This window comes from Hylobates moloch, unplaced genomic scaffold (genome assembly GCF_009828535.3).
Source record: "Hylobates moloch isolate HMO894 unplaced genomic scaffold, HMol_V3 SCAFFOLD_23, whole genome shotgun sequence".
Classification (NCBI taxonomy): Eukaryota; Metazoa; Chordata; class Mammalia; order Primates; family Hylobatidae; genus Hylobates; species Hylobates moloch.
In genome coordinates, this window is record NW_026652298.1 from 27,220,849 (window position 1) to 27,244,576 (window position 23,728).

The following is a 23,728-nucleotide window of genomic DNA, read 5'->3' on the forward strand; positions in this document are numbered from 1 at the left end:
GCACGATCTCGGCTCACCGCAACCCCTTCCTCCTGGGTTCAAGCGGTTCTCCTGCCTCAGATTCCTGAGTAGCTGGGATTACAGGTGTGCACCACCACGTCCAGCTAATTTTGTATTTTTAGTAGAGACAGGGTTTCACCATGTTGGCCAGGCTGGTCTCAAACTCCTGACCTCAAGTGATTCACCTGCCTCGGCCTCCCAAAGTGCTGGGATTACAGGTGTGAGCCACTGCGCCTGACCCCCTCGGAATTTTATTTGGCCCTAACCGCTCTGTGAAGTTTCTGGACAGGAACTAATCACCTCAGCTTACAGAGAAACCGAAGCACAAACTGATGAGGTACTGGTGTTGCCTAAATGGCTTTGATCAAGGTATTTAAACTAGTTGGCTCTCCATTTCCCAAATTTTCCATAAAGAAAAAAGAGAGGGCATTGAAATAGTAATCCTTAAAGTCTTATTTGGGAACAACATTTAGGGAAATAGGTTTGTCATTGGGTAAAACCTTAAAAATGAAAGGAAAATTTTGGTGTACTTTAAAATATTTTTCTTGTTCTTTTTAAACTCAGTTTGTTTTCCTTGTAGCTTTGGAATATCGCTGAGCAGATAACTCAATTTAACTTCCTTAGGTCCTTCCATGATCATTTATTAATTCAAACCACTGAACCTAACACAGGCAGAAGATTGGCTTCCGGGGAGAAACTCCTTTAATAACAGCTTGGTTAGCTGAAAAGCTGAATTGCATGTAAAGTAGCTACTTAAATAGCACACAAAAGTCTTTCAGTTTTAATAAATGTGAAGATTATAATTTGGACAAGGGAAAAACTGAAAGTTACCTGTACTCTCTAAAGTTTTCCCAGCAAAGAAACAAAAATACAATTAATAGAGGATATATACTTAAAATATATCTTAAGAGAAAATTTATGTATTTTGATTCATAATTGTCTCCTTCTAAGGGCTGGTATACTTTGCTTAGGCTCCCAGTCTTTAGAAAGCAGCAATAAAATTACATTTCTTTTAAAAGTATTTGTAATTCAGACTTTTATTAGCCTTCCACTTAATACGACTATTTTGTTTAAAAAAATTTTTTTAATAGAAACAAGTGTCACGCCATTTTGCTCAGGCTGGTTTTAAACACCGAGCCTCAAGGGGTCCTCCTGTCTCAGTCTCCCAAAGTGCTGGGATTACGACATGAGTCACCATGCCCCGCCCATTTTTAATCACTACATTTACTTGTTGTGACCAGTTACAGCTTTGGACTCGAAAGAATGCCAAGCTAAGTCAAACAAAATGTGTCTGCTTGGTAAAAAGCAATCTAAGAAAAAAATATACATATAAAGAAAATGTGGTCAGGCTCGTTGGCTCAGCCCTGTAATCCTAAAGAGGCCGAGGCGGGAGGATCACTCGAGGCTAGGAGTTCGAGACCAGCCTGGCCAACATGGCACTATCCCATCTCTACTAAAAACACAAAAATTAGCCGGGCATGGTGGTGGGCGCCTGTAATCCTAGCTACTCAGGAGGCTGAGGCACGAGAATCGGTTAAACCTGGGAGGCAGAGGCTGCAGTGAGCCAAGATCCTGCCACTGCACTCCAGCCTGGGCAATAAAACAAGACTTGGTCTCAAAAAAAAAAAAAAAAAGGAAATGTGTCTGCATTCTTTTATGTTTTCTGGCTAAAAACTATTTTTTAAAAAAAGCAATTAGAAACCCACAATTACCTTCTTAAGATTTTTAGTTAATATGGCTTGTGTTGAAACATACTCAACTGAAATAAAATGGGGAAAAAACACCTCTGAAGAGTAGCATATTTGTTTGGTACTTTGAAAAAAGCCAAAACGCTAGAAACGGGTTTTTCATCTATTCTAATCTCCACTTGGAAAATACTAGCTATACACAGACACAATGAAGATTTTTTTCTTTTTCTTTTCTAAATAGTGATACGGGTTCACTGTTTCCCAGTCTAGTCTCAAATTTGTAGGCTCAAGAGATCCTTGCTCCGTAGCCTCTCAAAGTATTGGGATTACAGGCCTGAGCCACTGCGCCCGGCCCACAGTCAAGATTTAGTCAGCAGTAATAAATACCTACGCAGGGAGAGGATGTGTGCTTGTCATCTGCCTTCTGGAAAATTAAATACAGGCACAAAAGATTCTTCAGCTACATGTCTGATCCAGCCCTCCACAATACCCGTCTACAAGGATGTTTACAGGGATGTGTTAATCCCCACGTAATGGGGATTGCCTATTGAAATAACCTCCCAGTAAGAATTTTTTTGGGGAAAATATTCTCGTGTGGCAATTTCGACTTACCGATTCTTTTGCAAAGTCAACCTGTTTCTGGGCAAACTTTAAAAATAAACTTCTAAGGTAGCATTCAGCTAGCAGCTAGCACATCCTAAATTGTGTCTAGATCTAATTTACACAATATGTGCTTTGCTTTTCTCCTAATTTGCAACAGAAAATAGTAATCAGCTGGTAGTTTCAGAAATCACCCTTTTGCTGAGTCTTAAAATTTTTTTTATTCCAGGGAAACGTGAAGATTGTGGGGCCCTATTTTTTTTTTTTTAAAGCAAACCACACAGCATATCTGGCCACCTAAAACACAAAGTGTTTGAAACTAACCATAAGATCTCCTTTCTGCTTGCCCAACCTGTCACTGGAAACGCAGTATTCATTTGTAACCAGCTTTGGAGCAGAGCTTTTAAAAATAACGTTTTCTTGCTGCAGTCCCCCAAAATCTCTTGATTCTTGGTGGCAATGTCCAGTTGAGTCTTTCCACACACTGTATTTTTGCCAGCTGGCTCGCAACTTTGCGAGAACTCCGAGGGACCTCGCAGGAAGCCGGGTTGGCAGTTATTTTTTCTCCACTTGCCACTAGGTTGCACTAGATTTAGGATGCTGGGGAATATGCGCCATTCAGTTTTTAAAAATAAAGTAGGACCATCATGTGACGAGACCCGAGAGAGGAAAAAAAAAAAGCCGAAGATATCGGGTTTTTCATTGAAATCACGTTCAAATCGCCTTCCCTCCAAAGCCTGAAAGAGCTGAATTCTATTAAATCCTGGTTGGCAGGTTTTTTCCTCGGGTCCACGTCACGAGCTCTCACTCTCCGCTTCAAGGTTCCTTTCGACTCCACAACGTGAAGCCAGGGGGAAGGCCTCCTTAAACTGGGGGTTTTCGCCAAAAAAGCCAGGGTCACCCCCCGGGAAAGTCCCTATTTAGGGGTTTATCGGGAGGGGACTGAGCCTGACGAGGCTGCAGGGCCGCGAGGCCCCGCCCCCCCCGGGGTTCCCAGCATGCCCCACGCGGACAGGATGCGGCGGCGGAGGCGGGGCAAGGAAGGGGCGGGGCGAAGAGGAGAGAAGGGCGTCGGTTTTGCGACAGGGGCGGGGCGGTGCGGAAGCGGAAGTGGAGGGTGCGCTTGGCGGCGGCGGCGGGAGCTGCGGAGTCGGGAATCAAAACAAAGGGCCTGGGGGGGCGGGGGGAAGGCGGCGGGGCCGGAATGTGAGCGGAGGTGGAGCCGGCGGCAGAGGTGAGTTTGCAGACAGCTGTGCGACCAGACCCCGGCAGGCTCTGCTCCCAGGCCAGCGGGGCGGACGGAGGACAGTGCCCCATCTTTCCCCGCCTATTGCTGGTGGGATGGTGGTGGAGAGGGGAGGTTGGCTAACTGGGACGCGCCAGTTGGGCACCCCCACGAAAGAGTTGGCTTGTCTCCCTTTTGGGTCCATTCACTACTGTCACTGTTGGCGCCGCTGTTCCCCTCCGAGGGTATTTGGCTCCCCGCCTGCCCCTGTCTGACCCCTGGTGGGGCCCTCCAGGAGTGAAGTGCACAGCTGGAAGGTTAAGAGAGAAGGAAAGGGGCGGGTGTTTTTGCAACGCACTCCCCCCTCCCTGGCCGTTTTGCATTCTCCTCGGCCTTTTAGCAACCCATAGGGTGTAGTCTCAGGGTTGACGGACAGTGTCTAGGGCTTCCGCCACTCTCACTAGTAGTTGTAACGCGACCTCGTGATACACCTTTTAGAGTTTCTCAAGCACCTTTCCGGTATTACCAAGAGCTGTCCAATTGCATTTGTATCTTTTGGACTTCTCTGAGCGGTAAATATTCTTGTTTTGCATATCGGTGTATTGAAACCTAAACTGTTTTCCTATTTATTAAGCTTTATTCGTTCAACAGTTATTTATTAAAATATGCCAGGCATTGTACTAAAGACAGGAGATGGAATAGTGAATAAGAAAACATAGTCTCTGCTGTCATGGAGTTTATATTCTAAATGGGGGAGAAAGATAATAAAATAAGCTAAAAAGGCCGTTTCGGACAGAAGAGCTACGGGGGAGAAAACGATAATGGGATGGGGTGGTGCGGGGTCAAGGACTAGATTGGGTGCTAAGGAAACAACATTTGCTAAATGTTCCCCGTGGATTATCTCATGTAATCCAAACGACGGCCTTGTAAGGTGGTTTCTATTATTATCACACCCATTTTAGAGATGGGATCTGAGGTTCAGAGAGGTTGTGAGTTGTCCAAAGCTGCACCGCAGTCGAATTGGAGACCAAAATGCAGACGGTCGACAGAGCCTATGCTCTCCTCACTGAATTGCTCATAAGACTTGGAGAGAGTGACAGAAAGGAGACTGTCGCTCAAGTCAAACAGAACCTGCTTTTGGCTACCTAAGTTGCTTCGTGGATAATATTTGGGAAATTTTCAGGGTGCAGACACCTGAAAGTTTTTACTTTTAATCGCTTGTATTGAGCAGTATTGAAGGCACCTTGATGTAGTGGAAAGGGGGTGAACAAGCCTAATTTTGTGTCAGGCTCGCTACAAAACTTCATTAAGTTTCTTCTTCTTCTTCTGCAAAAATGTAGCTAATTTCTCCCCTGTCTTATTTCACAGAATTATTGCAAAAATTATATAAGAGGATCCCACTATCTGGGTTTTTTTCATCATTATATTCCTTGTGCCAAGCACAGGCCTGCTGCATAGTAGATACTAAGTAAATATTTGCTGAATGAAGACATAAGTAATGTTAAGTGAAAATACCTTGTAAACTAGATTATACTGTGAATGTTAGCTCACTTTCAGGATTTGGCTTTGAAAAAGTTTGAGAGAATGTTTAAGTTATGAACACCGTGAAATCACAGATTCTTATGATTTTGAGAGGAGCTTTTTGGGGGACATAAAACCTGCATCTAATAGGAAAGACAAGAATCGTGATTTACTATCAGTGGTAGCAGTTAAATCCATCCCTGTCTCCAAATTAACCACTCCCAATAGTGTGTAGTAGGTAATGTTTACTTTGTATTTACAGAGTAGGGAGCATTTTGGTTGGCACAGGAGATACAGTGGTGAAAATAGACAGTGGGGTTCGTTTATCTAATTTTTTTTCTCTGTAATGCAGTGGCAGGGGAGAAATTACCCACATTTTGCATAGGAGGAAACAGAAACTTTAAAACAAAAATGTTTTTAGAGATGGAATCTCACTGTGTTGCCCACGCAGAAGGGCCATTGGCACAATATAGTTCACTACAGCCTCAAATTCTTGGGCTCAAGAGATCCTCCTACCTCAGTCTTTCGTGTAGCTGGGACTAGGTGCATGCTGCCACACCATGCTAATTTTTTGAACTTTATTTTATTTTAGAGCTGTGATCTTGCTATGTCGCCCAGGCTGACGAAAGAGCCACCTAGTAAATATGGGCTTTGTGGGCCATACAGTCTCTTTGCAGAGACTCTCTTTGCAACTCTGCAATTGGAATGCAAAAACAGTCATAGGCAATATTTAAGTGAATGAGTGTGTCTGTTTCCTAATAAAACTTTATTTATGGACCATGACATTTTAATTTCATGTAATTTTGTTTGTTTTTGAGACAGGGTCTCACTCTGTTGCCCAGGCTGCAGTGCAGTGGTGCAATCACAGCTCACTGCAGCCTTGCCTACGCAGGCTTAGGTGATTCTTCCACCTTAGCCTCCTGAGTAGCTGGGGCTACAGGCATGCACCACCATGCTCGGCTAATTTTTTGTATTTTTTGTAGAGATGGGGTTTTGCCATATTGCCCAGGCTGGTTGGGAACTCCTGGGCTGAAGCAATCCACCCACCTTGGCCTCCCAAAGTGCTGGGATTACAGGCCTGAGCCACGGTGCCTCGCTTGCGTTTATTGTTAAGACCTGTAAGAGTGTTGTTGCCCTGGCATAGATATAACACGTCTGCGACCTGAGATTTTTCTATCAGATTTTTGGTGGTATATCAGATTGCACTTTCATCATTAGTAAACTAAGAAATTGGTTCAATTTGTTCTGTAGCAAATCAAATTCAAAGTCCACAGAGGCCACTTAGTTTGGACTTTTCATGCTCAGATCAAGGAAACAGTGCAAGAGGTTGCTCTTAAATCAATTTTAAAATCTTACATATAGTTGTCAGTGAGGATGTGGTGGTGGCTCTTTTACTCAGATTAGATGCTCTCTTCTGTTAACTTTTGACTTTCCTGAGCAGAGTCTTTAGGCAGAGAGAGCCAAAAAGAATTCAGAAAAACTGTAGAAAAAATTGATTCCAGCCAAGTGAGGAGGTGAAGTCTCACTCTGGAATATGCAAGTTTCCAAGATATGGCCACTTCTCTCAAGCATGGTTACATGTGGAAAGGAAGCAGGACTCATGGAGAGTTCATTTTTTATTTGAAGAACTATGAAACATGAAGAATGGCAGATTATAGATTTTTTTAAAAAATCAGATTGATAGTTAGATTTTAAGCATAAACAGTCAACCAAGTTTACCAAATTTTATTAACCTGTAATATGCTCTGGTATTCTTTTGTGTTTTTTCTTTATTTTATTATTATTATTTTATTTGTTAAGATTTGAATTGTTGGCCGGGCGCGGTGGCTAACGCCTGTAATCCCAGCACTTTGGGAGGCCGAGGAGGGTGCATCACTTGAGGTCAGGAGTTCAAGACCAGCCTGGCCAACTTGGTGAAACCCCATCTCTACTAAAAATGTAAAAATTAGCCAGGCATAGTGACGGGCTCCTGTAGTCCCAGCTACTCTGGAGGCTGAGGCAGGAAAATCGCTTGAACCCGGGAGACGGAGGTTGCAGTGAGCTGAGATCGTACCACTGCATGCCAGCCTGGGCGACAGAGCGAGACTTCCTCTGGAAACAAAAATTTGAATTGTTGAGAGCCATAGGACTGTAAATATAGCTGCGGTTTCACATTTTAGTATGTTGTAAAATTTGTACTTATGCAAGGAAATAACACAAATCTTACTTGTTCTTAACAGGGTGGAAGAATGAAAGAAAAGAAAGATGAAAGGATGTTGAATCACTTTGCATGGCTGTATGATGGAAGGAAAGGGAACTGAGAACTCCTGCAGTAGAACACGTGGATGGCTTCAACAAGATAATGATGCTAAGCCATGGCTTTGGAAATTCTCTAATTGCTTTTCTCGTCCTGAGCAGACGCTGCCACATAGTCCCCAAACGGTAACTATATGTAAGACTAAGGACGTAGCAGATTACTCATCCAAATAGATGATAGAGGTCCATTTGGTCTGGGATACAGTCTCTCATCCTGGAGTGTGTGCCACATTTTTCTGTAGATCTTTCCTGTATTGCCCCTTATACCACATTATAATGTGAGAGCACAGCACAATTTTTTAACTCCTCTATTTCACTCTGAGTAACAGTAGATGCCTTAAATATTTAATGTGAAAATTGGGGAAAGATTTCTTTCTCATTAAAGTCACAGGTAACAAAGACTAAAAATCCACATTGTGGAGTAAAATCAGAGGAAAGTACAAGATATGTTGTATTTTACTGTAGCCCTCTTGAGTTTTGAGTCTATAATCTAGGGAGGGTTGAGAAGAGCTTATCCACTGCCTGTTTTTTTTCTTCGAGATTTCTTTTGAATATTTATTTCTCAGTATACATTTATGTCTCTAACTTCTTGCTTACTCATTGTGATTTTGACATTTTCTTTTTTTTTTTTTTTTTTTTTGAGGTGGAGTCTTGCTCTGTTGCCCAGGCTGGAGTGCAGTGGTGCGATCTTGGCTCATTGCCACCTCTGCCTCCCGCGTTTAAGCAGTTCTCCTGCCTCAGCCTCTTCAGTAGCTGGGATTACAGGCCTGTGCTGCCATGCCTGGCTAATTTTTGAATTTTTGGTGGAGACGAGGTTTTGCCATGTTGGCCAGGCTGGTCTTGACCTCCTGACCTCAAGTGATCCTCCCGCCTCAGCCTCCCAAAGTGCTGGGATTACAGGCATGAGCCACCGTGCCCAGCCAATTTTGACATTTCCTGATTTCATTTCATGCACTCATGTTACCACCTTTCTATTTCTTATTTTCTATTGTACTTGGGATTCAAGTGAGACTATACTATAATTTTATATAAGGGTATTAATAACTTTTTTTTATTTTATTTTTTGAGATGGGGTCTCACTCAGCTGCCCAGGCTGGAGTGCAGTGGCACGATCGGGGCTCACTGCAACCACTGTCCCCAGTTCAAGGGATTCTCCTGTCTCAGCCTCCCTAGTAGCTGGGATTACAGGCACCCGCCATCATGCCCGGCTAATTTTTGTATTTTAGTAGAGATAGGGTTTCACCATGTTGGCCAGGCTGGTCTTGAACTCCTGACCTTAGGTGATCCACCTGCCTCGGCCTCCCAAGTGCTAAGATTACAGGCGTGAGCCACCGTGCCCGGCTGGGTATTAATAACTTTAAAAACCAGTTTAATTCTCTATTTTCTCTAGGTTTTCACTACATAGTTGTCTTTGTTGCAAGACATCAAGTAATTTGGGTCATTTTAGTAGTGTTTTATTTTAGGGACAGTTGACAATGAGGGTTGACATCAAAAGCCAGGCTTCCTGGGATGGGGTGGTAGATCTGGTTCTCACAGAGTCACACAATTCAGAATTACACAGTCAACTTTACAGATCTTGAAACTCAATTTTGTCAGCGGCATGCAGAATGGAGTAGGTTCAGGGGATCAACTTATAATAAGCCTGCCTGTATGAGCCTGATCTGTATAAATCAGAATACCAGTGTGTTAATTTGAGTCTGAACTATAATTACCAAGAGGGCAGTTCATTGGCTGGTCACCCCATTGCTGTTACCTCCCTTTTAGGGAAAGTTTAGCTGAAAATTCACATTTCTTCCAGATGAGCCTATGTTCCCAGGTGAGTGTAGAATCACAGCAAAAGGAGTGGAATTGTAGGCGTCAGATGGACCCTCGTATGCTGTGAAGGGTGAGCACGTCTCAGTCACTGTAGCAGGGCCCCCTCTTCATCTTCATGTCTCTTGCAGTCAGCCTGTGAAGGCTGATGAGTTCAGTCCCCTTTCTGTGGCCAGGTACTGTGCCAGGTGGTCTATGTGCTCTATCTTATTTTATCCTCCTAGCAACTCTAGGAGGTATATTGTATTCCCAATTTACGGATGAGGAAACCAAAGTGTAGGTTAAGTAACTTACCCAAGGTCATACAGCTATTGAGTATCAGATTCTAACCCAGGTCTCTGCCACTGATGCTCTGCTCAGAACCTTTGTAATATATTGGCTTCCTGTGTCTGTGTTGGAGTCATGTGGCAAACTATTTGTCTTGCATCTTTTTCTCGGATAGTTTTCTGATTTCTCTAAATCTTTTCACTGGCTGCAATATAATTGTCATTATGGCTTTAGGTCATGATATCTTAGGGTTTATGAAATGTCATCAGCAACATGGGTGGGTCATCTGGGTAGATGGCTGATCTCATCTATGTTTGAAACTTTACTCTTTTGCTGGGCCCAGTGGCTCACACCTGTCATCCCAGCACTTTGGGAGGCCGAGGCGGGCGGATCACGAGGTCAGGAGATTGAGACCATCCTGGCTAATACGGTGAAACCCCGTCTCTACTAAAAATACAAAAAATTAGCCGGGCGCGGTGGCGGGCGCCTGTGGTCCCAGCTACTCGGGAGGCTGAGGCAGGAGAATGGTGTGAACCCAGGAGGTGGAGCTTGCAGTGAGCCGAGATCGCGCCACTGCAGTCCGGCCTGGGCGAAAGAGCGAGACTCCGTCTCAAAAAAAAAAAAAAGAAACTTTACTCTTTTCCTTTGGGGGATCTTACTAAAACCCCTTATGGCCTGACCAGAGGAACTATTAAGTATTGTCCTCGGCCGGGCGCGGTGGCTCACACTTGTAATCCCAGCACTTTGGGAGGCCGAGGCGGGCGGATCACGAGGTCAGGAGATCGAGACCACGGTGAAACCCCGTCGCTACTAAAAATACAAAAAATTAGCCGGGCGCGGTGGCGGGCGCCTGTATTCCCAGCTACTCAGAGAGGCTGAGGCAGGAGAATGGCGTGAACCCGGGAGGCGGAGCTTGCAGTGAGCCAAGATTGCGCCACTGCACTCCATCCTGGGTGACAGAGCGAGACTCCGTCTCAAAAAAAAAAAAAAAAAAGTATTGTCCTCAAACCACTGTGTGTGTTAGCCATCTTTATTGAATGCTGTTTGTGAGGGGTTGTTTTCATACTACGTATTTTGTCTTCAGAAGATTCTGTGAGGCAAGGGGAAGTTATCAAAAGGAAGTTACTGAGGCGTGGTTGGGGAGGCATGGTGGCTGCTAAAGATGTAAACAGGCCCTCCCACCCCAGTCTGTTTGAATTCAGGAAGAATGTAGTCTTAATTTTAGTTGTGTGTTCCAGTGTTCACGTCCTGCAGACCTCTCTGAAGAATGTTCCTGGTTTTAGCTAACTGTGATTCCGTTTTGTTCAGTTATGATTTAGTGATGTAACAGAATAGAACACTTTCTGTTTGTGCATGCAGTAAGATATGAGTAACCAAAAAACCACGGGCCTCATAAAATTAATTTATGTTCTGATTTTCTTTTCTCAGAAAGAGTACATGGAGAACAAGAAGGTTGCTGTGGAACGAAAGGATGTACCATCACCCCTTCATGCTGGCTCTAAGCTTTTTCCAGCAGTCCCACTTCCTGATATTCGTTCTCTTCAGCAGCCTAAAATACAGCTTTCTTCTGTCCCTAAAGTAAGCTGCTGTGCTCATTGCCCTAATGAACCCTCCACTTCGCCAATGCGTTTTGGTGGTGGTGGTGGCAGTAGCGGAGGTACCAATAGCTTGATTCACCCGGGCGCACTGTTAGACTCGCAAAGCACCAGGACAATCACGTGTCAGGTAGGGTCAGGGTTTGCTTTCCAGTCTGCATCTTCACTCCAGAATGCCTCAGCTAGGAACAATTTGGCAGGCATTGCAAGTGACTTTCCCAGCATGTGTCTAGAGAGTAACCTGTCTTCCTGCAAACACCTGCCCTGTTGTGGAAAACTCCACTTCCAGTCATGTCATGGTAATGTGCACAAGCTGCATCAGTTTCCGAGTCTGCAGGGCTGCACCTCCGCTGGCTATTTCCCCTGTTCTGATTTCACAAGCGGGGCTCCGGGGCATTTGGAAGAGCACATTTCACAGTCGGAGCTAACGCCTCACTTGTGCACCAACTCTTTGCACCTTAATGTGGTACCTCCGGTTTGTTTAAAGGGCTCACTTTACTGCGAAGACTGTCTAAACAAGGTTCGTATCTTTTTATTTCTTACGTCGGGTGCAGCTGAGGATTGAGGAATGACTTTTGAAGTGGACTTATCTTGAAAAGTCTTTGTTATACATGGGGTTGAAGATTCTCCCATGGTATAGGGGAATCTCCCCATCAACATAATTTTTGGTGGTTCTGAAAGAAACAAAGGGTAAAATGGGAGATCATTCAAAAAAGTAGAGAGTCATTATTTTTGTAGTTTATACTTTTAGAGCCTCTTGTTGCAAACGAGGTTGGCAAAGCCTTCGTGTTCTATGTTTAAAGGCTAAAGCACAATGGATTTCTTATAACTTACATTCAACTTACACATGGGCCCATTCATGTAATGTAGATAACTGTGTGTTGTCTTTTTGCAATAATGTGGGAAACCTGAAACTTGGCCTCAGTCACATTGGTGTTCAAGTGAGACTTTACTACCCTTTATGTAAAGTATGTGTGAGGTCTTCGTTGCAGCAGACTCATGCCCCAGCATGTAAAGATCTGACCATGTGAATATCTTTCTTGATCATGTCAAGTCACTTCTGGAAATGAATTTATGAACTGATAGCTAATGGTTCTTGGAAAGATGGTTTGAAAGTACGTTTTATTAGAGGCTAGCAAGTGGAAAGGTGAAACACTTAAGAGTGTGTTTTCAGTTGTTGTATATAACTCCAGCTTCTGAAATGATGTATCTGACACCTCCTCCTTTTTAAAAAAAATTTAAAACAGCCAGCAAGAAATAGCATAATCGATGCGGCTAAAGTCTGGCCAAATATACCACCTCCAAATACTCAACCTGCACCTCTTGCTGTCTCTCTGTGTAATGGCTGTGGAACCAAAGGAACAGGGAAGGAGACCACGTTGTTATTGGCGACCAGTCTAGGCAAAGCTGCTTCAAAATTTGGTAAATGACAGTATGGCATAAAATGTGCATATTTAAATAGCTTTCAATATCTGATACTAACATTGCATTTAATCACCTTTGAAGGATTCCTTATGGTTCTAAAGCTACTGTGTATGTGAGTCTCCAATTCCATATCTTGGTAGAAATCTTTTTATTATTATGGACCAGGAAGTCATTTGCCCTTTATGTTGGGCCGAGGCTATACACAGAAGCTGTGTATAGAAAAATTGGTAGTATATCAGGAGAAATAAAAGTGCTGGAAAAGACCTGGTGTCACCTTAGGTTGGAAATCACACTTGTTGATGGTATACTCCTTAGAAGTGCTTAGAATAATTTACTAATGGCTGATTAAAAACAGTATTTGAAAACCAAAGAGTTCTCAGTTAAAATAATTTCCCTAAAAAGTAGTTAATGTGACGTTTTGAAAACATTTTTAAAATATTAAATCAGATGTTAATGCAGCGTTAACTCAAAATCAACAACAGTAACAGCTTCACCCTTTGTCAGCTCCTCAGTGTTGGTTAATACCAAGTAGGTAGATAAGTGTGGGCTAAGCTTTGAAAGTCGGGTCCTGGAGCTGCAATATCCGGTCAGTTAATGTGCTTGTGTTCAGAGAAGCATCACTGCTTAATGTCAGAATGGCTCATGCTTTGAGATGGATTTATTGTGGGCTTAAAGTCACTTGACTTTTAGATTTGTCTTCTCCTGAAGAACAGGAATAATCTCTTAGAGTGATACTTTGACAGCTTGATTGGTTATTAGGTCAACCAGTGAGGTTTGTAGCCTTAAAACTTAGCATTAATTAATAATTTAGTTTTTCTACCACTAAGAATGATAGGTAGTTTATTATCTTGTTTTAACTTGCCATTTATTTTCCACTACAAGTAATTGAAAATGTTAACATTTCTTAAGGGTCACCAGAAGTTGCAGTAGCTGGACAGGTGCTAGAAAACTTACCCCCCATTGGAGTTTTTTGGGATATTGAAAACTGCTCCGTTCCCTCTGGCCGGTCAGCAACTGCTGTTGTGCAAAGAATCCGTGAGAAGTTTTTTAAAGGTCATAGAGAAGCAGAATTCATCTGTGTATGTGACATCAGTAAAGAAAACAAGGAAGTTATTCAAGAGCTGAATAATTGCCAGGTAAAAAAAAAAATTAATAATTTTAATCTATAGTAGAGGGATAAGTACATCTATGTTTGTTTGTTTTGAGACAGAGTCTAAGTGTCACCCAGGCTGAAGTGCAGTGACGCACTCATGGCTCCCTGCAGCCTCGAACCCTGGGACCCCAGTGATCCTCCAACCTCAGCCTCCCAACTAGCTGGGATCACAGATGCACACCGTCATGCTCGGCTCATTTTTTATTTTTCGTAGAGACGAGGTCTCCCTATGTTCCAACCAGAAACAGAAACTGAGAACCCATGACTGTATTCTCTCCCTTGGACACCCCTGGATGGCTTTCAGCATCTGGGGTTAGGTGGTGGAGGCTCGTCTCAAACTCCTGCGATCAAGCAGTCCTCTTGCCTTGGCCTCTCAAAGTGCTGTGTGTGTGTGTGTGTGTGTGTGTGTGTGTGTGTGTGTGTTTGTTTGTTTTTGTTTTTAGAATTCTGATTGAAAATTTGTTTGATGATATTGCATTTGTGCCAGGTTTTCAAATAAAATAAATTAGCAAAAGATCACTTCCAAAGTACTAGAAATAATTTAATCATTCCGGTCTTTCAGTTATGCTCCCTAATTTATGCTTTAGTTCTATATTGGTATAATGGTTATATATGTATTATTTTCTTTGATTTTCATTACTGCTCTTTGAACCAGGCACGTAGAATATATTATTTACAATTTACAAATTAAACTAAGGCCCTGAGAGGTGAAGAAACTTGTTTAAGATCACTTGGCCAGGAAGAGCAAGGATCTAAATCTAGATTTGTCTGACTCCCAGAGTCTGTGCTTTTAAGCTGAAACTAGAATTCGGGTCTTTTGACTCTTAGGTAATTAATTATATTGATAGTCCATATTGCTTGTCTAAAATGGTATACCCATGTTCTTTACAAAAACCAGCAAGTTATTGTTGTGTATTGCAGGTGCCTGAGGCAACTTCCTCAAAATAAACCTTTCCTTCCTTTGGAGACTTATATGTGAGCCTGATAGTTTTAACAGAAATAAATGCATTTTACCTCCCTTAGGGGATATCCTCCCTCCTCTCTCCACCACCTAACCCCAGATCCTGAAAGCCATCCAGGGGTGTCCAAGGGAGAGAATACAATCATGGATTCTCAGTTTCTGTTTCTGGTTGGGCTAGTAAAGCACCTTCCTTATCTCTCTTTTCTGCTTATTAGTAGAGACAGAAACTAAAAACCATGGCTTCCAGCTGCTAAAAGCCTAAAACAAAACAAAACAAAACAGAAAACAACAACAAAAGGCGGGTTGCACAAGCTTGCATGGGTAGCATGGACCGTTGACATAAAGCACAGCCTTAAATCTTATTTTATTTATCTGACCTTTACCACCTCCAAATTGTTGGCAGAAGCTATTAGAGCAAATTTAACTGAGTTCAAATTTCACTTCCTATTTTCTACTTATTTTCTGAAAGGAGGATGAAAGAAATGCAAAAACAGAAGATTGGAGATGAGAGCAGGGTTAGTCACAGACGCAGTTCATATCAAGAACCAATGTTGAGATTACTGAGATCTGTTGTGATTTTTTACCATTCCTAATAGTAATAAGAATTTTTTTTCTCAAGAATTACTTATTAAAATATGGGCAGACATCAGTGATAGACTGGATAAAGAGAATGTGGCACATACACACCATGGAATACTATGCAGCCATAAAAAAGAATGAGATAGTGTCATTTGAAGGGACATGGATGAAGCTGGAAGTCATTATTCTCAGCAAACTAATGCAGGAACAGAAAACCAAACAGTGCATGTTCTTGCCTTATAAGTGGGAGTTGAACACATGGACACAGGGAGGGGAACAACACACTGGTGTCTGTCTGTCGGGGTTGGGGGAAGGGGAGGAAGAGCATTAGAAAAATACCTAATACATGTGGGGGCATAAAACCTAGATGATGGGTTGATAGGTGCAGCAAACCACCATGGCACATGTATACCTATGTAACAAACCTGCACGTTCTGCACATGTACCCCAGAACTTAAAGTATAATAAAATTTAAAAAATAAAAAATATGGGCAGAATGTATAGCAATTTTCTAGCCTCAGCTCCTGCTTATTTACCCTTATTATAAATTAATGCAGGTAACCGTTGCCCACATCAATGCTACTGCAAAGAATGCCGCTGATGATAAACTGCGGCAGAGTCTCCGCAGGTTTGCAAATACACACACTGCTCCAGCCACAGTGGTTCTTGTGTCAAGTAAGTACAGAAACATCTGCTAATTTCAGCTAAACTCACTGCGTGGGAAATTATCATAGAAGCCAGCAACATGTGAAAGTAAAATGTATCCCCAAAGAGACTGAAGTACATGAGACATGTTTATGATTATTGTTGAGAACTGTTTAGAAAAAAAATTGGGTCTAGGTGGATTTCTGTATTTCCTCCTTGGAACTTGAGTTATTGTGGGACCAGGTTTATTTTTTATTTTATTTATTTATTTATTTATTTTGAGATGGAGTTTCGCTCTTGTTGCCCAGGCACGATCTCGGCTCACCGCAACCTCCGCCTCCCAGGTTCAAGCGATTCTTCTGCCTCAGCCTCCCAAGTAGCTAGGATTACAGGCATGCACCACCACGCCCAGCTAATTTTGTATTTTTAGTAGAGATGGAGGTTTCTCCAGTTGGTCAGGCTGGTCTCAAACTCCCGACCTCAGGTGATCCACCCTCCTCGGCCTCCCAAAGTGCTGGGATTACAGGCGTGAGCCACCACGCCTGGCCAGGACCAGGTTTATTAAAGAAAAAGGGTTTGTTTGTTTTTTTACCTTGTGGTCAGTATTAATAATTTTTAAAGTTTAAGTTAATTTTCAAATTTGAGTCTCCCCAACATACTTGCTTCTTTTTAATACTGTAAGTAACATATGTGTCTTGGAATTCTTTTGGTAAGATTGTCTTACATTCTTCTGATGTGAAACATGTTTCTTTCCTAAGAAACGGGGGAAGCAATTTTGAATATAGTCCAGCCTTTCCTTTCTTCTCAGTGGGTGTCAATAGAGTTGTCTGTCTTTGTCAAGTGTTTCTAATGTTTGGGGATGGGGTTGGTCTGTACCTTTTCTTTCAGCTGATGTCAATTTTGCATTGGAACTTAGTGACCTGAGACACAGGCATGGTTTCCACATTATTTTGGTCCATAAAAACCAGGCCTCAGAAGCACTGCTGCATCATGCTAACGAGCTGATCAGATTTGAAGAGTTCATTTCCGACTTGCCCCCCAGGTTACCACTAAAAATGCCAGTAAGTGGGTTTGCGTTATTTTTGCCATTTTCCAATATTACGTTGTGGAGGCTGAAAGCCCATAATAAGGGGGTTGCCAGGCCCAGATGGGGCTGTTCTTTGTAAGAGGTGGGTTAGATTTTGAAGTAAGGCTTAGAAACCTTCGGTTCTTCTCTTACAAATATACAGATAATTGGTATGTATGAAGTTTGCTTTTATTTATTTCAAAATATCATATGAAATTGACTTGTAGATTTACCTTCCCAACTTGCCAGTGTCTTCAAAGCTAGCAGTGTTTTGTGTCAAGTGGATAGAAATAACGGATTAAAAGTCATGATTCTTTTTGCTTCCAAGTATTACGGGTAGAGAATATGGCGAGGGTTCTCACATACTTGTGTGGTTGGCGCCAAATAAGTGGAGTCATTGTGCATTTTTTTCGGTATTTAATCCTTGCGCTTCAGCGGGCCTCTGAGTCTGTGCTTTCTATTGTGCATTCTCTGTGGTGCATGGACACAATTAGCAGGAGTGGTTATTGCTCCACCGGTGTGTAGCCTGTTTAAGCCATATACTGAGAGGAGGGTGTGAGCACATTTCCAGGACTAGCATTTCTGATAGACTTGACTTGGGATAAGAATGTTTATTGCATTGCTAAGCTGTGTTTAAGCTGTTGGCGAATACATGTGTAACTCTGAAAGAATTAATCATAGTGGAGAAAGAGCCATGGTGTGGGTGATCCAGGAGAGTGGGCAATCCCATACATTAAATGCAGTCTTCACGTATAATTTAATAACTGAGAGTTACAGAAGTACGTTAGAAATGATCTCATGCAAAGTCTTCATTTAAGGGAGAAAGAAATCAGCTCTTAGAAAAAGTAAACGGGTCATCGGTGATTGCAGCAGTTAAGAGACTGGGCCCCGGGCATCCTGATTCCAGCATTTGCCTGCTAGTCCCCTGTGTCCCCTGATACCCAACAAGCCCTGCGGTCTGGCTTAAGATGAAACTCATGCTATGGACGGTTCAGAGTTGTGGATACCAGAGGCTTATCCAGGGAGTAAACATACAGGCCTTACCTTAATCTTTCCTAACTCACCTTTGTCATTATTTGTTTTTAGTCACTTGGCTGTAGTTACGTTTCTTCCCTTCTGCTTCTGTTTGACGGTCACTTTTCTAACTTTGAAGGCCTTAAGTAAATACAGTGTTTTTTTCCTGGGAGGTGAAGGTTGCAGTGAGCTGAGATCGCGCCACTGCACTGCAGCCTGGTCGACAGAGCGAGACTCTGTCTCAAAAAAAAAAAAGTAAATGTAGTGTTTTAGGTAAGAACTTGCCCACTTTGGAGATTCTTATTCCTTATGGTTAAAAAAAACCAAAACAATGTTTTGATAATTCAAAACATTTAGTCTTGCTGGATGTTTTTTCCCATCCACTAGAGTGATAATTTAAGATACGTTTCTTTTTATGTTCTGTAGTCTATTCCTTTAATTTTAGTAAATTAAACATATATTGGTACTGCCTGGGTTTTGAGTCCCAGGTGTCATAGGAAAAGTGTAGATTTTGTTGATAATTGGTCAGTACCCCTCAAATAAAAAAAGCTTCTGATTAGAAAAGTATGGTGTGGGCCGAGTGAGGTGGCTCATGCCTGCAATCCCAGTACTTTGGGAAACTGAGGTGGGCAGATCACCCATCACCTGAGGTCAGGAGTTCCAGACCAGCCTGGCTGACGTGGCGAAACCCCATCTCTACTAAAAATACAAAAATTAGCCAGGTGTGGTGGCGGGCACTGGTAATCCCAGCTACTTGGGAGGCTGGGACAGGAGAATCACTTGAACCTGAAAGTGGAGGTTGCAGTAAGCCAAGATCACACCACTGCACTCCAGCCTGGGTGACAGAGTAGACTCTGTCTCAAAAAATAAAAAAAAGAAAAAAGAAAAGTATGGTATGATCATTGTAAAAACAAACAAAACACAGTATTTAGAAATGTGGAAAGTGAAAACCCCATAATTCTACCCTCCAGAAGTAACCACTGTTAATATTTTGGTATTGCCCTCCAGATTTAAAAACTGTACGTTTAAAAAAAAAATGTGTCACATATACAGTGTTCTGTGGCTTTTGGAAAAAAACTTTATGTCAGAGCTTGGATGTCTTTTCATGTTAATATATATTAATATAAATCTGCCACATTTTAAAAACCAGAATTTTGGTTTGAAAAGTACTTGTATGTCTGGTCTTTATTTAACCAGTCTATCTGTTAGTGGACATTTTGTTTATACCCAGTTTTGTGTTTTGTTTTGTTTTTTTTTTTACCATTTCCAGCAAGGTAATTTATATCTTTAGGCTCCTGGGCTGACATACCATAGGGTAATTTCCAAGGCATAAAAGTTCTGGGTTAGAACTTTACTAGCAAGATCCATGTCGTTCTCCAGGAAGGTGGTACTAATTTACACTCATGAGAGTGTCTGTTTTAAATGTTTGCCAGGCCAATAAGTGAAAAACGGCATCATCTTATAATTGGCTTTTAAATTAATCTTTAACACAGTGCAAAATATCCTTTTATGATTATGGTTGTTTGCTCTTTATTTCTTCTGTAAATTGTTCACATCCTTTGCCTGTTAGTGATTTCTCTTATGGTTTCTGGATTTAACCCTTTATATAATTATCTTAAGTTTTCTCCTGGTGCTTTAATGATTCTACTTTTTAGAATATTATTCTTATTCTTATTTAAAAAAAAATTTTTTGAGACTCTGTCACCCAGGCTAGAGTGCAGTGGCGTGATCTCTGCTTACTGCAGCCTCCACCTCCCGGGTTCAATTGATTCTCCTTCCTCAGCCTCCCAAGTAGCTGGGATTACAGGCGCCCGCCATCACGCCTGGCTAATTTTGTATTTTTAGTAGAGAGGGGGTTTCACTGTGTTGGCCTGGCTCGCCTCTAACTTCTGACCTCAGGTGATCACCTGCCTTGGCCTCGCAAAGTGCCGTGATTACAGGCGTGAGCCACCATGCCCGGCCTCTGGCTAGTTTTTTGTAGACGAGGTTTCACCATGTTGGCCAGGCTGGTCTTGAACTCCTGACCTCAGGTGATTCACCTGCCCCGGCCTCCCTAAGTGCTGGGATTAGAGGAGTGAGCCACCACGCCTGGCGATTTTTAAAATTTTTTAAATAGAGATGGGGGTCTCACTGTGTTGCCCAGGCTGGTTTTGAACTCCTGGGCTCAAGTGATCCCCCCACCTCGGCCTCCCAAAGTGCTGGGATTACAGGCATGAGCCACTATGCCTGGGCAGTTCGTTTGTTCATTTGTTCATTGGTTCGTTCTCTCTCTCTCTCTCTCTCTTTTCTTTCTTTTTCTCCAGTTCTACTTCTTTCTTATTTTTTTTTTTTTTTTTTTTTACAGAATCTCGCTCTGTCGCCCAGGCTGGAGTGCAGTGGTGCCATCTCAGCTCACTGCAACTTCCGCCTCCCGGATTCAGGCAAATTATTCTGCCTCAGCCTCTAGAGTAGCTGGGATTACAGGTGTCTGCCACTAATGCCCAGCTGATTTTTTTTGTATTTTTTGTAGAGATAGGGTTTCACCATGTTGGTCAGGCTGGTCTCCAACTCTTGACCTCAGGTGTTCCACCTGCCTTGGCTTCCCACAGTGCTGGGATTACAGGCGTGAGCCACTGTGCCAGGCCAAGTTCTGCTTCTTAATACATAAATTTCAACTTATCTGGAAGAATTATGATACCCACTGCCAAATAGAACTTCCAGCCTGACTACTGGCAATCTGCTGTTGAAGGTGAACAGGCTCTAAATTGCTGGGTTTTTAAAAAAAATTTTTTTGCTTAAGCCTATAGCACCTAGTATTCCCAGGCGTTCTCCTATGCAAAAACCAACCAGGACTGACCCTGCTTACCTTCTGGCTCTAACTTTATAAGTTATTATTCAGCAGACCTGCAGAATAAATAGACTTTTAGCAACTTCATTGAGATATGATTTACATAGTATAAAATTCAGCTCTTTTAAGTGTACAATAATTTTTAGTAAATTGAGTTGTACAATTTTAGAATATTTCCGTCACCTCAGTAAGATCTGTTATGCTAATTTATAATTAATCCCCTTCCCCACTCCCAGGCACTACTAATCTTTCTGTCTCTGTAGATTTGTATTTTCTGTGCACTTTCTAGAAATGGAATCATACAGTATACAGACTTCTGTGCCTAGCATATTCTTTTTTATTTTTATTTTTTGAGACAGTGTCTCACTCTGCCACTCAGAGTGGGGTGCAGTGGCACAGTCACTCCAGCCTCAATCTTCCTGGGCTCAGGTAATCCTCCCACCTGAGTAGCTGGGACTGTAGGCATGCACCACCATGCCCAGCTAAAGCATATTCTTTAAAACAATATTCAGTTACTTTGTCAACACTAAATAATTTACCCTCTCCTGTCTAAATCACTGTCATCTTCTCTCCAAAGTTGTTAACTGAAGTTTGGAGGTCGCCCATTGTTCTTATTTTGAAATTGAATGTGTGCCTTTGAGTTAACCTGACATAACACTTCTTTCCTCTGTATTAGCAGTGCCACACTCTGCTCTATGTTTATAACCTACCAGCAAATAAAGATGGCAAGAGCGTCAGCAACAGGCTCAGACGCCTGTCCGATAATTGTGGTGGGAAAGTGCTGAGTATCACAGGCTGCAGCGCAATTCTCCGCTTCATAAACCAAGATAGTGCAGAGCGTGCTCAGAAGCGAATGGAAAACGAAGATGTCTTTGGTAATAGGATCATTGTGTCATTTACTCCAAAAAATAGAGAACTCTGTGAAACAAAGAGTTCAAATGCAATTGCTGATAAAGTGAAGTCTCCCAAAAAACTTAAGAATCCAAAATTGTGCCTCATCAAAGATGCAAGTGAACAATCTTCCAGTGCCAAAGCCACGCCTGGAAAAGGGTCACAGGCAAATTCTGGATCTGCTACAAAAAATACAAATGTTAAAAGTTTACAGGTAATTTTGATACCTCTTGCTTTCTGAAGTTTATGGTAGGTTTGGTTTCTTCATTTCTGTGTTTTATGTGCCTGCTTGCTTTTGGCATGTCCCTTTTTGATTTCAGTGTTTGATGATACTCAGAGTCAGTCGTTTTCTGTAAAGGATCTAACACATCTTGGGTACTTAAAATTTAAACCCCACTGTGCTTGTGTCTTTGAAGGAGCTGTGCCGCATGGAGTCAAAAACTGGTCATAGAAACAGTGAGCACCAGCAAGGTCACCTGAGGCTGGTCGTACCCACTCATGGTAACTCAAGTGCTGCAGTGCTGACGCCGAAAAACTCGGGGGTGGCAGAACCTGTTTACAAAACCAGTCAGAAGTATGTGAAACTACTCTTTCTCATAGTTGCTTCTTGAATGTGAAGAAAGACATATGACCTTTTGTGTTCAATTTTCCCCTTCTGTTAGAAAAGAGAACCTCAGTGCCCGAAGTGTTACCAGTTCTCCTGTAGAGAAAAAAGATAAAGAGGAGACTGTATTCCAAGTGAGTTACCCGTCTGCTTTTAGCAAGTTAGTTGCATCCAGGCAAGTCAGTCCTCTGCTCGCATCTCAGTCTTGGTCTTCTAGGTGAGTCCAGCTTCTTGACCCATGGGGGTGGTTCCATGTAATAGGAAGGATTATGAAATAGTATGTTTGTTGAAAAGAATTCAGATAGTGCTGAAATGCACAAAGTAAGTCTCCCATACTCTTCTGCCAGTTCCCCTCTCCTCAGGTAATCATCGTTAACATTTAGGGGCAATGCTTTCACCATTTCTTCCTCCTCCATCTGGAAATTGTGGTAAGCAGAGGTCAGAAAGAGAAGCCTGTTGGAGTCCCTGGCCAGTGCTGGTAGGCATGTTAAGATGTCCCTGTGTTCGCTGTGTTGAGGAAAAAGCCCAAACGAGCCGTGCTTTGGTGGTTCTGATTCATACGGTTCTGTATAGGAGCTATTTGGAAGTAAAGTTTTCTGTAAACCACGGTAATTACCGCTATCTCTCACACCAAAGAATTCTTGAGGCTTGGGAGACAGAGAAGCTGTAAGGCTGTGTTGCATTCCCATGAGCTCCTTTTAGCATTGTGTTTGTTCTGCTGAGTTGGTGGCAAATCACTGTAGAAAGTGACTATGGATCAGCCGGCCACGGTGGCTCACGCCTGTAAACCCAGCACTTTGGGAGGCCAAGGCAGGCAGATCATGAGGTCAGGAGATCAAGACCATCCTGGCTAACACGGTGAAACCCCATCTCTACTAAAAATACAAAAAATTAGCCGGGCGTGGTGGCAAGTGCCTGTAGTCCCAGTTACTCGGGAGGCTGAGGCAGGAGAATGGCATGAATCTGGGAGGTGGAGGTCACAGTGAGCTGAGATCGCACGACTGCACTCCGGCCTGGGTGACAGAGCGAGACTCCATCTCAAAAAAGAAAAAAAAGAGAAAGTGACTATGGATCTATAAAAGTACATCTAAAAAGCCACATAAAAGTTTTCCTTATGTGCAGAAAGAACTGCAACATGTGAGCAAGAATGTTTAACTCTTTCAGAGCCACAGAGGAGGTTAAACGCCTTAAATTGGTATCACAGGCTGATTTCCTAAGGATAATGCGCAAAGCAGAAGGCTAATTCATCTGGACTGCCTCTAATTCCTGCCTTTAGCTTTAACCCAAAGGAAGAATATTTGATATTAATTGGTTGGCGGTAATTAGGGGTCAGTAGATAGTACTTTTGACAATGCCTGAAATCAGTGTGTATTTAAGATTAAAAACACACCTGGGGCTGGGCGCGGTGGCTCACGCTTGTAATCCCAGCACTTTGGGAGGCCGAGGCGGGCAGATCACGAGGTCAGGAGATCGAGACCATGGTGAAACCCCGTCTCTACTAAAAAAAAAAAAAAAAAATACAAAAAATTAGCCGGGCGTGGTGGCGGGTGCCTGTAGTCC

General features: G+C 42.6%; 2 protein-coding genes across 9 annotated transcripts in view; one reads left to right on the forward strand and one right to left on the reverse strand.

Moving 5' to 3' along the window:
• The window catches only part of NDE1 (nudE neurodevelopment protein 1), a 61,075-nt gene extending 57,823 nt beyond the window's left edge, over positions 1-3,252 (reverse strand). For both annotated transcript variants that reach the window (XM_058433912.1, XM_058433911.1), the window contains exon 1: positions 2,613-3,252. The gene's annotated coding sequence lies outside the window, so the exon portion shown is untranslated. The remainder of the gene's footprint in view (positions 1-2,612) is intronic.
• A 134-nt stretch (positions 3,253-3,386) lies between these two features.
• MARF1 (meiosis regulator and mRNA stability factor 1) overlaps positions 3,387-23,728 on the forward strand; it is a 54,709-nt gene continuing 34,367 nt past the window's right edge. For 2 of the 7 annotated variants that reach the window (XM_032145229.2, XM_032145232.2), the window contains exons 1-10: positions 3,415-3,522; positions 7,254-7,455; positions 10,837-11,523; positions 12,251-12,425; positions 13,338-13,564; positions 15,679-15,796; positions 16,655-16,827; positions 21,350-21,778; positions 21,981-22,138; positions 22,227-22,385. In XM_032145229.2, coding sequence (XP_032001120.1) covers positions 7,312-7,455; positions 10,837-11,523; positions 12,251-12,425; positions 13,338-13,564; positions 15,679-15,796; positions 16,655-16,827; positions 21,350-21,778; positions 21,981-22,138; positions 22,227-22,385 — 2,270 coding nt within the window. In that variant the 5' untranslated portion in view covers positions 3,415-3,522; positions 7,254-7,311. Of the gene's footprint in view, positions 3,523-4,067; positions 4,086-7,253; positions 7,456-10,836; positions 11,524-12,250; positions 12,426-13,337; positions 13,565-15,678; positions 15,797-16,654; positions 16,828-21,349; positions 21,779-21,980; positions 22,139-22,226; positions 22,386-23,728 lie in introns of those variants that run through there. The other 5 variants (XM_032145230.2, XM_032145231.2, XM_032145234.2 and 2 more) reach the window with 5 other exon arrangements.